At 42.0% G+C, this 13,136-nt stretch overlaps 2 protein-coding genes across 6 annotated transcripts; both read right to left on the bottom strand.

Annotated features, from left to right (window-relative positions):
* Positions 1–2,108: 2,108 nt before the first annotated feature.
* camk2n1 (calcium/calmodulin dependent protein kinase II inhibitor 1) lies at positions 2,109–4,843 on the bottom strand. Its single transcript, XM_020086545.2, has 2 exons — positions 4,159–4,843; positions 2,109–3,420 (listed from the first exon to the last, which is right to left on the bottom strand). Exons 1-2 carry the CDS (start codon positions 4,325–4,327, stop codon positions 3,347–3,349), a joined length of 243 nt encoding a protein of 80 aa, XP_019942104.1. The 5' UTR covers positions 4,328–4,843; the 3' UTR covers positions 2,109–3,346.
* Positions 4,844–6,891: 2,048 nt separating this feature from the next.
* LOC109629094 (trypsin) lies at positions 6,892–13,136 on the bottom strand. Of its 5 annotated transcripts, none has more exons than XM_069509951.1 (6): positions 12,913–13,136; positions 12,609–12,799; positions 10,815–11,219; positions 9,488–9,629; positions 8,560–8,826; positions 6,893–7,388 (listed from the first exon to the last, which is right to left on the bottom strand). In XM_069509951.1, exons 3-6 carry the CDS (start codon positions 11,051–11,053, stop codon positions 7,209–7,211), a joined length of 828 nt encoding a protein of 275 aa, XP_069366052.1. In that variant the 5' UTR covers positions 11,054–11,219; positions 12,609–12,799; positions 12,913–13,136; the 3' UTR covers positions 6,893–7,208. The 5 variants fall into 5 exon arrangements, with proteins under 5 accessions (XP_069366058.1, XP_069366052.1, XP_069366045.1 ...); XM_020086569.2 differs by having other exon boundaries at positions 6,894–7,388; positions 10,815–10,974; positions 12,609–12,776; positions 12,913–13,135; XM_069509957.1 differs by lacking the exon at positions 12,913–13,136 and having other exon boundaries at positions 6,892–7,388; positions 9,488–9,548; positions 12,609–12,896.

Genomic DNA, 13,136 nt, shown 5'->3' with positions numbered 1-13,136 from the left:
AGAGAAGAGGAAGAAAATGAATGGACAATGACCATGCACACTATTATGTGAAATTTAGAGTGATGTGGTAAATAATACAGAGAATGTCACAACAGACTGCAGATCAGGAATACTGGATAAACTCCATATGTCTATAGAGTAAAATGAGTAAAATATTTTAGAAACAAGTTAACTGTTTCCAAAACCTTGCAGTAAATAATCAAAATAACCACAGACTGGTGAACACAAGGTTTATCAAAAAGGTGTTTTTCAATAAATATTTTCCTAACAGCGATATATTGTTCAGTTTATCAGTTTTTCTGTATTTAAAAGGCTTTTATTCCACTTATCAGAGGTGGGTGGCTCTGACTGATGCTGATTCTAAATAAGAGAACAAAAGTGATTAGAAAACTGAAATTCTCCACTCCCCTTTGGACTCCTTGGATCATTTCTTGGGTTGAAGTTTGAAGCATTGTTAAGAAACGATCTTATTTAGTGTCTCAGCTTCTGTGTTTGTGTTCATACATGGGAAATGTTTGACACTGTGTTGTGATGATTCTATGATGCAGTATAATTTGACACCCGTTGAGAGGGATGCTCCTGCAATTCATCAGTTTGGAAGGTGACCCTGTAAATGTTGGTCGCCAAAGAAATCTAAACACATTCTGATGGTCAGTATTCTACTCAATACATCTCATGTATGTGCTTACTGCCTGGTTTGCTGCTGTGTCTGATGTAAAACAATCAGATGTGGGAAGAAGAAAAGTTAAAACCAATTGAGGATGTTATGACAAAAACAGGAAAAATGAAAATGCAAAGAAATGACAACATTCTCAACAAAAGCTGGACATTATGAGCTTCACTGCATTGGTATTTACAGCAGGACCATTTTGATTCTCTTTTCATCTCTCGTGGTTTGCAGCAGCATGTCACTGCTAAAGTCACATTAAATTCATTGAGGCTTTCACTGCAACATTTACGTAGGATCAAGATCAACCACACAATCGTAAAGTTCCACTCCCTCCACACGATGAACGTAACATCCTCTCGTCCTGTGTGTGGGGATAGGCTGTTACTGCAGTGAGCGTCATGGTTGACTGCTGTTTTGAAGGGACTATTTTGGCAGGATAATGCGGTCACGCCACTGAGTGAATAGGAGGTCTTGAGAGAAAAGGGCACAGATAAGAGAATGGAGAACATTCCATTAAAGATAGCGATGGTATCAAGCCGAGGCTCGGGGAAGACTATTCTGCACCGAAAAACCCACGGCAGCACCCATTGAGTGCAAGGTGCATCTGTTACCATGGTACCCAGCCCAGGCAGTCCCTTTCATGTCTGTCAAGACTGGGAAGGGAGAGACGAGCAATATGTGAGTCTCGCCTGCAGTTGGAGCTGAGGCAGACACGTGTGTGCCTATGTGTGTGTGCACATATGTGTTCTCAGTCCAAATCCTGGTGCTTGGGGTGGGGGGGGGCTTTAAGATGCTGTACGCTGACAGAGGCTCGTCATATAACATGAATCATTTAGTCACCACAGCAGAGTTGGAAATGTCACGTCTCATCAGTGTTCCTCACGCCTCTGTGCCCCTGCACCATTTACATCCCTGGCAATGGAGTTAAAGGGAGGACTTGATTAAAGAGAAGAGCTGAGATTTTAGGTGCAAACACATTTATTGCATTGGGAAGCAGTGGTATACATTTTCCCCACAGAATCATTTGCAATACTGTAGCACTTTTATGAAATCGCGGTTTGCTGCGCAGTTGTCCCGAGTGTCTCTGTGCTGTCCTTTAAACAAATCACGACAAAGTAAAGATTTCATATTCCTGTTGACATTCTTTCCTCTCATATTAGATCTTTCCAATGAATGGGACATTGCTTTCTCTCAGTGGAAAATGCTGACTTGACCTTCCTTGGCATCCACATAGGCAATCCATTAACAGCAGGGGAAAAACTGTACAAGGAACATCTCCGAAAGTCACTCAAGCTATATCTGCTATTGTCTTTATCTCTCCAATACAAAACTATATTTTTGTGTTTTTGCTACAGTTTTAAAACAGTTTAAAAAAGACAGAAAGCAACATCAAGTACATCATTCCGTACTGTAAACCACAACACTAAACAGTAAATAGTACTTTGTCAAATCTTTATTACAAGATATTAGGCCACTGTACAAATCAGTGTGAATCGTACAGTACAACGCAGAATTAAGACTGTTTCTCGAGGTTTGTCATTCAAAGCTGTATACGAGGTGCTTCAAGAATACACAAGAGTTTCAGAACTTCTGCCGTGCATGCATGATTTCATATTTGCCATGCATGAGTTGGTATTTCAGTGTTTTAAGAAAGAGCCCTAAAAATGGCAACAAAACAACTGAACTGTCTGAGTAAATGTATAAAGCACAAAAAAAAAAGAGAACAAGTTATCCGGTACAGTATATCCCTCATGAGATTTGGCACACACGATAATGCACAATGCAATATAAATAGTTTATCAATAGGGTGTGTACAGTCAAGTTACAGTATCAACCAATCCAGGTGAAAGCCTGGGAAGCTTACAAACAGGTGGGAGGTACACTGTATATAAATGACTCAATAGCTGCAAAATATGGTAACAAAAAACACTCAGGCAACATCGAGAATTGTTAAGTGAAAAAAAATATCACTCTCATTCGCTCATAGTCTTCTTGACATACAAAAAAACTCTCCCTCAGGCCTTAAGTCACTGCAAAAGACATATTCCAGAGGATCAATAAATAAAGTCTTCAACACAGAGAACAAGCCAGTTTACTGATTCCCACTTTGTGCAAGAAAATATGGTCTACCCTCTCCATATTTACAAATTCTATTAGTTATTTTCCCTTGATCAAAATGAAGAGAATAAAGAATGGTACCATAGGTTTAGTCGATAAGATATAGGAGAAGTGTGTGCTTTAGTTTTTGTATTAGATTTATTTCTGTATCCTGTCCCTGATTTCTGCATTTCGACAGCACCGCCTCCTTCCTCTACATCGCACCCCCCCCTTGCTTGTTGTCTTCTTCACTTTTGGATCTATGGCGAAACCCTGTGATTGAGGGCATTTGTGTATGTGTGTGTGTGTATATATATATATATATATATATGAGTGTGTGTGTGTTGGGGGGGGGGGGTCCACCTGGGGGTCTCCTTCGCTGCCATCTCCTGCCCCTGCCAGTGTGTGTCACCCGGATGGCCATGATGACTGACAGGGAGAGGAGGGTGTGGAAGTGCTGCTTGCTGCCACATGAGAGAAAGTGCTTATATACAGTGTCTTTGGATTAAAACTAGTAAATATCGCCATAAAAAATTGGTTTCAAGAGTGTCTTTAGGGGGATGGTGAGACGAGCGCTCTCTAAGCCTCTGGCGGGGTCTTCTCTGTTCCATTTTTCAGGGCTTCGTTGTCGCCATTCTCATCCTCGATCACAACTGTGGATGACAGGGAAGAGAGTTAATGAGAGAGGAGGGGGGCTCGTCTTGGTGTGGCGTCTTGAAAATTCCCCATCAACTGACAGGGGGGGGTCGGGGACATTAAAGCCTTGGACCATGAGCACTGCGCTGTATGAGCAGAAGTGATGTATGCATACATGAAAGAATAAGAGCGAGACAGATAAGCATGGGTGTGTGTGTGTGTGATGCACATTTGAATTTCTGCATGTCTTCTTGCAGTGCACCTGCAGATGCAATACTTACACGTCTGCCTCTTATCCATGTCTGTGCAGAGTGTGTGTGTGTGCACACTACTGTACATGCAACTGTGTGTGTCTGTGCATGTATGTGCCACCACAAGTGAGCCTTCTCATCAGGACAGACACAAGCAAAAGCACAGGCAGTCTGGATTCATCGTGCAAACACAAAAGACAATAGATCATAATCACTCTGCATCTCAATCTTAATTACACCACACGTTCACTGGGGAGGGGACGCTCAGCACAACTATGAGGAGCGAGGTTCAGAGGCGTTTAAGAGCACGCACTGCGCATCCAAGTTGTGTTGCAATGCGAACAGAAGATTTAAAAACGCACACATGCAAACGAAAGACCATTCCTCTGACCATGCACTCTGATGGGGAGCATGTCACGGTGCCATCATCCCCTCTGGTCCATATGTGCGCATTCAACACATCCACATCCACAAGGGAAAAAACGCCTTAAATTATATAATTACCCCGTTTGCTCCTGCCTATTTGTCCGAGCTTCGGCGGACGTTTGTTCTGTGAGCCACTGAAGAAGTTGTTGGTGTCTTGAAGACGACAGGTGAAGGAAAGGTGTCCCTCGTCGCCCTCATTTCCATAATGACTCATTTTCTCCTCGTTGAAAGGCAGCACTTCCGACATCTCCAAAATGCGTCTTTTCTCACCAAGGCGCACGGACTGAAATGTGTATAGCGCGTCGCCAAAGCTTGAACTCTTCGTCGTCTGTCTACACAACAAAACAAATGGAGGTGGAGGGAAACAATGCAATCTGCTGACACGATCGAGCCCTTTCTGTTTACCCCGAAGACACGTGTCTGTCTTCGTGTAAGGTGCGCAGCAGAAATAAAGAATACAATTCACACGCAAAAAAAATGTCCTCAGTTTCCTCGCTGGTGCAGCCTCGGCAACATAATTCAAAACATTTCCAGCGGTTGTTGCAGTTTTTTTCTCCCTCTTTCTCTTTGCGTATCGCTTGGAAATGGAGGCGCACGTACGAGAGGAGCCGTAGAGCTGGAGCGCCCGCTGGTTTCGAGCGGCTGAACCCGACGCACGGAGAAAAACGGAGGGAGAAATGCAAATCAAGGAGCGATGCAAAACACGGATCCCGGGGAGACCTGCTGGTGAGGGAGCTGCACGGGGGGTTTTCTTTCTGCTGCAGCCCAGTCAGAGAAGCTTCTAGCGTGGAGTCGTGGCACACGAATGCTCCACTCTCCGTGATCCGGGAGGCAAATCAAACAAATGACGATTGATTTATTATTGAAAGTTGGCACGTACAAATATGAGCCAAGTCAGGTTTGTGGGAAAATGTCGTTTTACGCCACTCTAAAATCCTCCAACCTGATTTAAAAAATAAAATGTAGATATTTATGTTGTCATTAAGGGGGTTTAAAGAATGTCAGAGCTCACCAGATGATGGCAGTATTTTCATAGACTGAGGATGTGAGTTTGGGGCCCAGTGGTGCACATCTTGAGGACCTGCACTGTTTTCACCAACACTTCTAAAGGGTTGGATGGAGATTAAAAATGTCAAACTTGGAGGTCAGGGACTTGCACCAGGAAACACATTAAATTGTATTTCTTGTGTAAAAACTTGAACTGGTGTCTTTTTTAATAATCTATTTCCAGATTTGAGGGTGTTGCAGGGTTTACTCATGTAAATTGTCCAAAATAACACCATATCGAGACCTTTGTGTTTTGCAGAAATCAAAAACACTTTTTGATCTTCATACAAACTCCCCATTGTGAAAGAAAACAAACTAACCAGCCATAAAAATACCTTTATAATGACCTCAGTCTAAATTTTCTTGATGATGATGGTAATGTCTCAGCAATACTTTTCATTTTAGAGCATGGGACTGGATTGTGGATATCCCATTTGAGTTCTTCTGCACTAGGTTGATGATACATTTCCAACCACAGGCAAATGTGAAGGATCATCAGCAGATATCAGAGACCACCAGCGGACGTTAGGAACATATCACCAGTTGTGTACCTTAGCATCAATGGACGTTTCAGCCTTTTAATCACAAGGCACCCTCTGCTGAGGCCGGCAGAGAGCAGACGGTGGTATGGAAACTGGTTTGCTTTGTTAAACGAAGCCCCCCTGGGATCTTCTTTAGGTTTGCGACAAACTCTCAGTGGGTTTACTGGTGTCTGTGTTGCTAACATAAGTCTGTGTCTGGGAACAGCTTACACAACACATGTGCAGTAAAGGACAGTGATTGAATTGGTCTACATCTTGTAATCTCTTTCTCAGGAGAACTTAATCAAATATCATTACACAGACAATACAATGAAAGGTGATATCCACGCCCGCAGCACAACTAACTTGAATATGCCATCAGCTATTCACGTAGGGGGTCAGCTGTGACACACCTACTCTCCGTGGACCCACAGAAGCCATGATTTTTTTCAGAGGCTCACCTTTCATATCAGAGCATCTCTCTCAGTTTCACATGTGGTTGTATACACATCATTTCTGTGTTGTGTTTTCTTTGTTTTCAGATTTTCATGCATTTTACAGCAAACCTGGGTAACTTTTGCACAGTGGACACAAACATGAAGAAACAATTTTTACAGCTGCACATGTGGAGATCTGTCACTTCAAGTGAAAACTGAGTTTCAAGAATTTATTTATAACATAAAATAGTAATGAGTAATAAAGCAACAAAGTTGAAATTCTGAGTAAAAACCTCCCAAAGCACCAATGGTTTGAACTCCCCAATGAGGAGCAGCTGTATGTAGCAGCCTCAGATCAACTGGAGAGCTACTGGTTGTCCCTATGGCCACATTCACACACAAAATAGCGGTTTAAATACACAGAGACGTGCATTCATGGGTTCATTTTGTCTCAAGTACCCGTCACAACTAACAAACCTGGAAACCCAATTGAAAGAACACAGATGTACAATAGGAAACACGTACCACCGGACTGATGGCCTCCAGTCTTTTGAATAAAAATGTTTTGCCTGGTGCATGACCCAAAATACTTTGGAAGGTTTGCTTTGTTTCTCCAATGGCTCCACCCATGTGTTCTCGTTTGGCTCATAAACCTTTCAATGTGATGAGTCATGGAAGTAAAGCTCACATTCTTGGCCCAGTTTAGTTTACATGTTGCTATACATTCAGGTATAAATGCAATAGGCCCTCTTTAGAGCCAGACCAACTAAACATTTTTATTCACCATCATTTTGACACAAATCATCTCACACATTGTTTCAATCTGAATATTTATTGCCATTTTGGTACAAATACTAAAGTTCAATAATAAGGACTGGAATGCCGCATGAACAGCAGGTTTATAAACTGCCCCACGAAGTGGATCTTGGCTGAGATGCACTGTTTACAGCTAATCTGAGAATATGAGATGGATCACCTTTATTCAAAATGTTATCAGAAAAATCAGATCATTACTGAAAGCATATCCGCCTCTTGCACAACTAAATCTAAAGATCTATCCCATGAAGCTCTGCATCGTTCACACAGAACCAGCTATACACATAAAACTTGAATCATCTTAGTTTTATACGTTTCTATATCTGGGGCAGCGGAAGTAGGACCCATAGATGGTTTTATCTATCCACCGGCGGAATTTAGACACCACCGTGTAGACTCCCGGAAACTTAGCATCCCCGCAGCCGTTGCCCCAGGAGACCACACCGTAGACACATCCCCCGCACACCAACGGGCCGCCAGAGTCACCCTGCGAGGACAAGACCACACCCTTCATCATGTCACATGTCGTCAAGCTGCTTTGATGTCTTTGTTGACAGGATACACTAAATGATAGAAAGAGTCGGAGAATTGGGGCCGTGGTGGCTGCAACCATTCCAACCATACCACTGCAGTGGCTCAGATGACCCAGCCACATCAGGTTGCTTCTATGTGGGAGATCACCGAAGACTACTATCATACATTTAAACTATTCAAATATTCAATGTGAAATCAAAAATCTATCAAAATAAATGTATTGAATGAGAAAATCTCATGAAAACTCACATTTTAAAATGCAATTTCCGCAATATCCCCATTTCTGTTGAAAATCAATATTTTACTTACAGTCTGAAAACCAGGCAGGCCTCAAAATGTGAATTTATCTTCTGTTTAATATGTGCTAAATTCACTTTTTTATGAGGGATAAGGGAATTTGAGGTGGCCGACACTTTTAACCCTATTATAATGACACATGCTCTTCTGTAATCATCTTTCTTCTACTTGTAAATGCAAACACACAAAGTTGCCTACTGTGGCATTAAATATAACACTTTTAATCGGTAAATCAACTCCTTACTTTAGGCCAAATACAGCATATCGCTATATCACACATTGAATTTCATAATTTTGTAATTTTCTTCTCACAACAAAGGCAGTGGCAGAGATTCAAATAGCCAAATCCGAACACGCAGTTTGTTTGTGCCAACAAATGTCCGTCACTGTACCTTTAATCTACTGCAAGGTTTTCTATCCCGGTGCTATTTCAGGGTTGCTTTGTTGGCTCTTCTGCAGCTATCATAATACAATTCCTCAGGGTGGACCACCACGTCTGTTTAATAAAAGCTTGTAGGTGAACTACGCTGACATGATGAACAGCTTCCCGAGTGTCATGGGGATGAGCTTCCCAAAAACTTTTGTTGTTTCGCTCTAATGTGAGCTGATGTGCTATTTGATATACACAGGGAACCATGGCCAGTGCCTTGGAGAATTTATTATTTTAATAACAGATTTAATGGCCTTTCAAAGATCAGATGATTATGTTGGTCACTATGGACCAGATTGGACAAATCGCAACACCCACTTTATCTCGGAGCTGAAACTGTTTAAAATAATTGCTTGACATTAATGAAAGAAGGTTTGAAAGGATTCGATCCCCGTACCTTGCATGCATCCTTTCCTCCAGTCCTGTAGCCAGCACAGATCATGTTTGCGGTGATATTGCCATTAAAGGACTCACTGCTGTTACATCTTGCAGTTGAAATAATGGGCACTGTGACCGTCCTCAGGGTGAAGCGGGCCTGGCCTTCACCCAGACTATTGTAGCCCCACCCAGACACCCGACACACCCGGCCTTCAACTACACCCGTCCCCTGCCTGGGAAGAGGCACCAGCGACACATATTTGTTCAGCACCATGGGGGCCCGCAACTGCACAGAAAATCAGAACACTTTCCATGTGAGTGTGTGACAGTATCAGCAAATTCTGAATATATTCACATTTATTAAAGCTGCACTCATCACTATGTTCTATATTGTCTGTAGATCAAATGATGACTTTCAATGTGAGAGGTGCTTTCTACATACTAGAGGCCAAAAACATGTGAGGCCACTATGACCTTGACCTTTGACCACTCAAATGTAGTCAGTTAATCTGTGAGTGTAAGTGAATATTTCTATGAAATTTGAAAGGATTCTCTTGAGGTGTTTTAATAAAACATGTTCACGAGCCAAACAGGGCTTTATGAGGTCACACTTACCTCAACCTCTGACCTTCAGCCACCAAATATCAGGTGACCCTTGAATCCAACTAAACTTTTGCACCAAATTTGACTCCCCTCAAGGTGTTTCTGAGATGTTGTATTTACTAGTCCAAAAAGTTTATTTTAAGGTAACAATGACCTTTAACCTCCAAAATTAGGTCAAGTATTTTACGTGGATTTAATGATGTTGTTTTGCCTACTGGGTTGCAGAGACGAATGGTAGACTGGTGAAACACAGGACATCAAGCAAAGCAGACTGGTGACAATGAGATAGACACTGATAACACCAGTAACATCGCTGTATATCCAGATCTCTGTTTCTGCAGTACCTTAATGAGCATGATGTCAGCGTTGTTAGTGCTCCTGTTGTAGAGGGGGTGGGTGACCAGCCTGTGGGGTTTAGCATACTGCTCATTACCCTCAAAGTTATTTACTATGTAGTCTCCCGCCACAATCATCATGTGTTCTGCCCTAGAAGACAATTCATTTCATGTTATATCATTTCCATCAACTAACATAGCACAAGACAGATCATGGTCTTGAGATCTGATTTTAAGAAAGAGGTGGAAAAATCTGCACAGTTTTATTATCTTCTCTGTGGTAATTCTACTGAATCAGATGATGTATTATTAAACAGGGAAGCCGGGGGCAAAGCTGAATGACATTCATTAATAATTATGGCCAGTTTACAAAGTCACAGAGTGTGCCCATAGGTGACCGTGTGAAGCAATGAGGTGTTTCTCTGCCAGGGAACAGCTTACTGTGTGCAGACAAGGCTGGGACAGTAAAACAGAAATACAGCCAATTTCCTGGATCCAGAAAAGATCTCTCTCTCTCTCTCTCTCTCTCTCTCTCTCTCTCTCTCTCTCTCTCTCTCTCTCTCTCACACACACACACACACACACACACACACACACACACCAAGATGATGTACCAAGGTCAGCGTGCTCGACTGTATACGTGTGCTGTTTGACTTCCCTGTAAAGAGGTTTACTGTGCATCATGATCAAGCAGTATCATTTTGATGTTAGTCGTAGCAGAATGGAGGCCTGCTTTTAGGCATCTGTTGGGACCATCTGCTCACTATATACAATTATGCCAACTTAGCCTCTACAGAGTGACTTCTACAGAGTATTGATAGAATGCCAGAGGAATATCATTGAGTCTCCAGCCAAGCTGGCGGCTAATAGGCACAGCGGTGCTTTGAACTAAATGTTAATGCTGGCATGGTAACATGCTCACAATGAAAAGACAAACATGATGTTGTTTAGCAACTGTCATGTTCATCATGTTCACCATCTTAGTTTGGTGTGTTAGAATGCTAACATTTGCCAATCAGCCCTCCAATGAGATGAGGCTGATCTGATTGTCATTATATTTTGCTTTTCCTCATAAACCAAAGAAGGGGATCACTCAAGTCATTAAGATTCATCATCTGGGGAGCATGAATACCAAGGTAATCCATCCAACAGATGTTGAGGTATTTGATTCTGAGGAAAAAGTGACTGACAGACTGGCCAACATTTCCATTGATAGGCCCATAGCACAGGCATTACATTTCTATTTTAAACCATAAAGAAACATGTAACCTTCTTAACATGGAAATGGAAAACAGTCTTAACAGCTTACTGAGGGCAGCTATAATAAAATCCTTACCCGATGTTACAGTGTGCTGCTGTCAGCACCCAGTACCTGTGAACCAATGATCCACCGCAGAAGTGTTGGCCCCTGGTGCTCTGCAGTGACACAATGTATTTGATGGAGTTTGGCGCAGCAGTGGAACCACCTACGATACGTCCCTGCATGAGCACACGGCCTGTGTGGAAAAACAAACACTGACAAGAGATGGAGGAAGAAGGAGCTGTGACAGATTGATTTAATGAGTCTGTGAACATTATTAGGATTTTTTTCCCCCCTGGTAGTATGTCTTCCTCCCCAAATCCAAAGACATGTAGATCATGGTTAAATTAACTTGAGTTTAAATTGACTGTAGTGTGAACAATTGTATATCTCTGTGATGAGCAGGGGAACAGCTGGGGTTGGCTCCAGTCCTTTGGAAACCTTACAGATTAAGCACAATAGATAAGGGATGGATTAATAGAAGACTCATATACAGCAAAGGAAATTCAGAGGTACTATACCAAAGTCAACTGGAGTTGCTAGATGTTTTCACCTCTCATTCGAAAAGTCACTTCAGTTCTGACCAACAGTTGTTGAAGTTGAAGGTAACAACTCACCAAATATATGGATAATAAGCAGAGAGATTCAATGGAGATTAAATTCCATATACACAAATTTGTCATTTTTCATACCAAGAAGTGAAATTGTAAAGTAACGTTTTCAGCTAAACCACAAAATTTCCAAAACACCCTACAAGTAACAGCTCACCAGGTATGGATTTCAGTGACACTTAAAAAACAGTCTTATAAATCACAACGAGCATTCACTGAACAAAAGAGAAAAATAAAGAGCGAGCCCCCCACCCCTTCCTATTTACCACACCTTGGGGTTTTCTGTCACCTGGGAGGCCACTGTGTAATGAATGTAATCCAATATAACTTTCTCATACCACCACCTCACTCTCTAAAACATTAGAGTGTACCTCTCTGACGTAAAGTATTCTATACATTGCCTACAGGCTATACATTATGACATGGTGTGAATTTCAAATAATCACTGAAAAGGAGTAATCACAGACTATCCTGTTGATCCTGTAAAATAAAGGAAAGCAATTTAAAAGATGCAGCTATTTTGTTCATAAATACAGAAAATATGAAACTGAAGCTGGAAGCTGGTTTGGTTAGCTTAGATACATGGGCCGGGGAAGTTAACTAACAAAATCTACCATCACAGCAAAAGTTATTATCATCTCATTTGTTAAAACTATGGAAATACCAAAGTTTCAAAATTACAGTTTGCAGTTTCCCCCCCACCCCATATGCCCTCTCATCAAATCTCTTGGACGTGCACTGACTCACAACTGCTTTTGCATGATTCACTTGCTAACTTCTTACTATCATCTCTACAGTACTTCAGTATGTCTCTCCGACTCCGGTCATGCACACCAGAGGTAGGCAGGCAGTTCGGTTAGTGTAAAGTATGCCAACCAATCATTTCATTCAGCCTGAATCAGACGTGTTTATCCTGTGAAGACCACAGTCTGCCTTTTTTCTCTTTTTTTTCCAGACTTTCTTTATTGATGACTATAGGGACGTAAAGAGGATCTTAACAAATAAGACGAAAAAGGTTTCAGGAACAAACCTTAAAAACTTTTGTCCTTTCAACTGAAGAAACAGACATGTTAAATTAAAAAGTCGAACAGTCCACTGGTTGCTAATTATTAAGGGAATTCGGAAACTGGATGTCTCCTTGAAATGCAAAAGAATCCAACATTTACAAATAAGCAAAGCATATATGTTCTTCCCAAAAGTGAACAAAACATGTACTCACTGTGGACTGTCATGAGGTCCAGCAGCACAACACATGAACACATGATGAGGTTCATCATTGCTGTAGAGGTTTCTGGAAGCAACACACCATACCAGCATTCAAATCCCTGCAGCCAAACAACCGGTGTCCTCCGCTCCTGGTTGCCCCAGTCTGAGCATCAACTTCTCTCTGAAAACAGGAGGACTCAGTTTCTTCCAGGGGAAAAAAAGGTTTTAATTTCATCGTTCATCCTTTAACACAAGGGGTTTAACACTGTTGCATTGATTGAAAAGGACAAGAAATGTGAAAGAGCAACAAAGTTCACCTTCAGAAGCTGCTCAGCACTCCCCCTCCCATCCTGGTACTATCGCAACTCCTCTCCCTGACCCTCCAGACTTGTCGAAAGGGCTTTACATTGTTGCCATGGCAACACGGGGTACTGTGCCGAGCGGGTTCATCCATACTGTATCAGCACGCTCCGTCTGTGTCATCATCCAGGCTTATCTGTGCTGAAATGTTTCAATGGCCCACTGTGTGCACAAGAATAGC

This window comes from Paralichthys olivaceus, chromosome 2 (assembly GCF_024713975.1).
Source record: "Paralichthys olivaceus isolate ysfri-2021 chromosome 2, ASM2471397v2, whole genome shotgun sequence".
NCBI classification, from domain to species: domain Eukaryota; kingdom Metazoa; phylum Chordata; class Actinopteri; order Pleuronectiformes; family Paralichthyidae; genus Paralichthys; species Paralichthys olivaceus.
The sequence above is the reverse complement of the archived record's forward strand: the minus strand, read 5'-3'. Positions and strand labels throughout refer to the sequence as shown.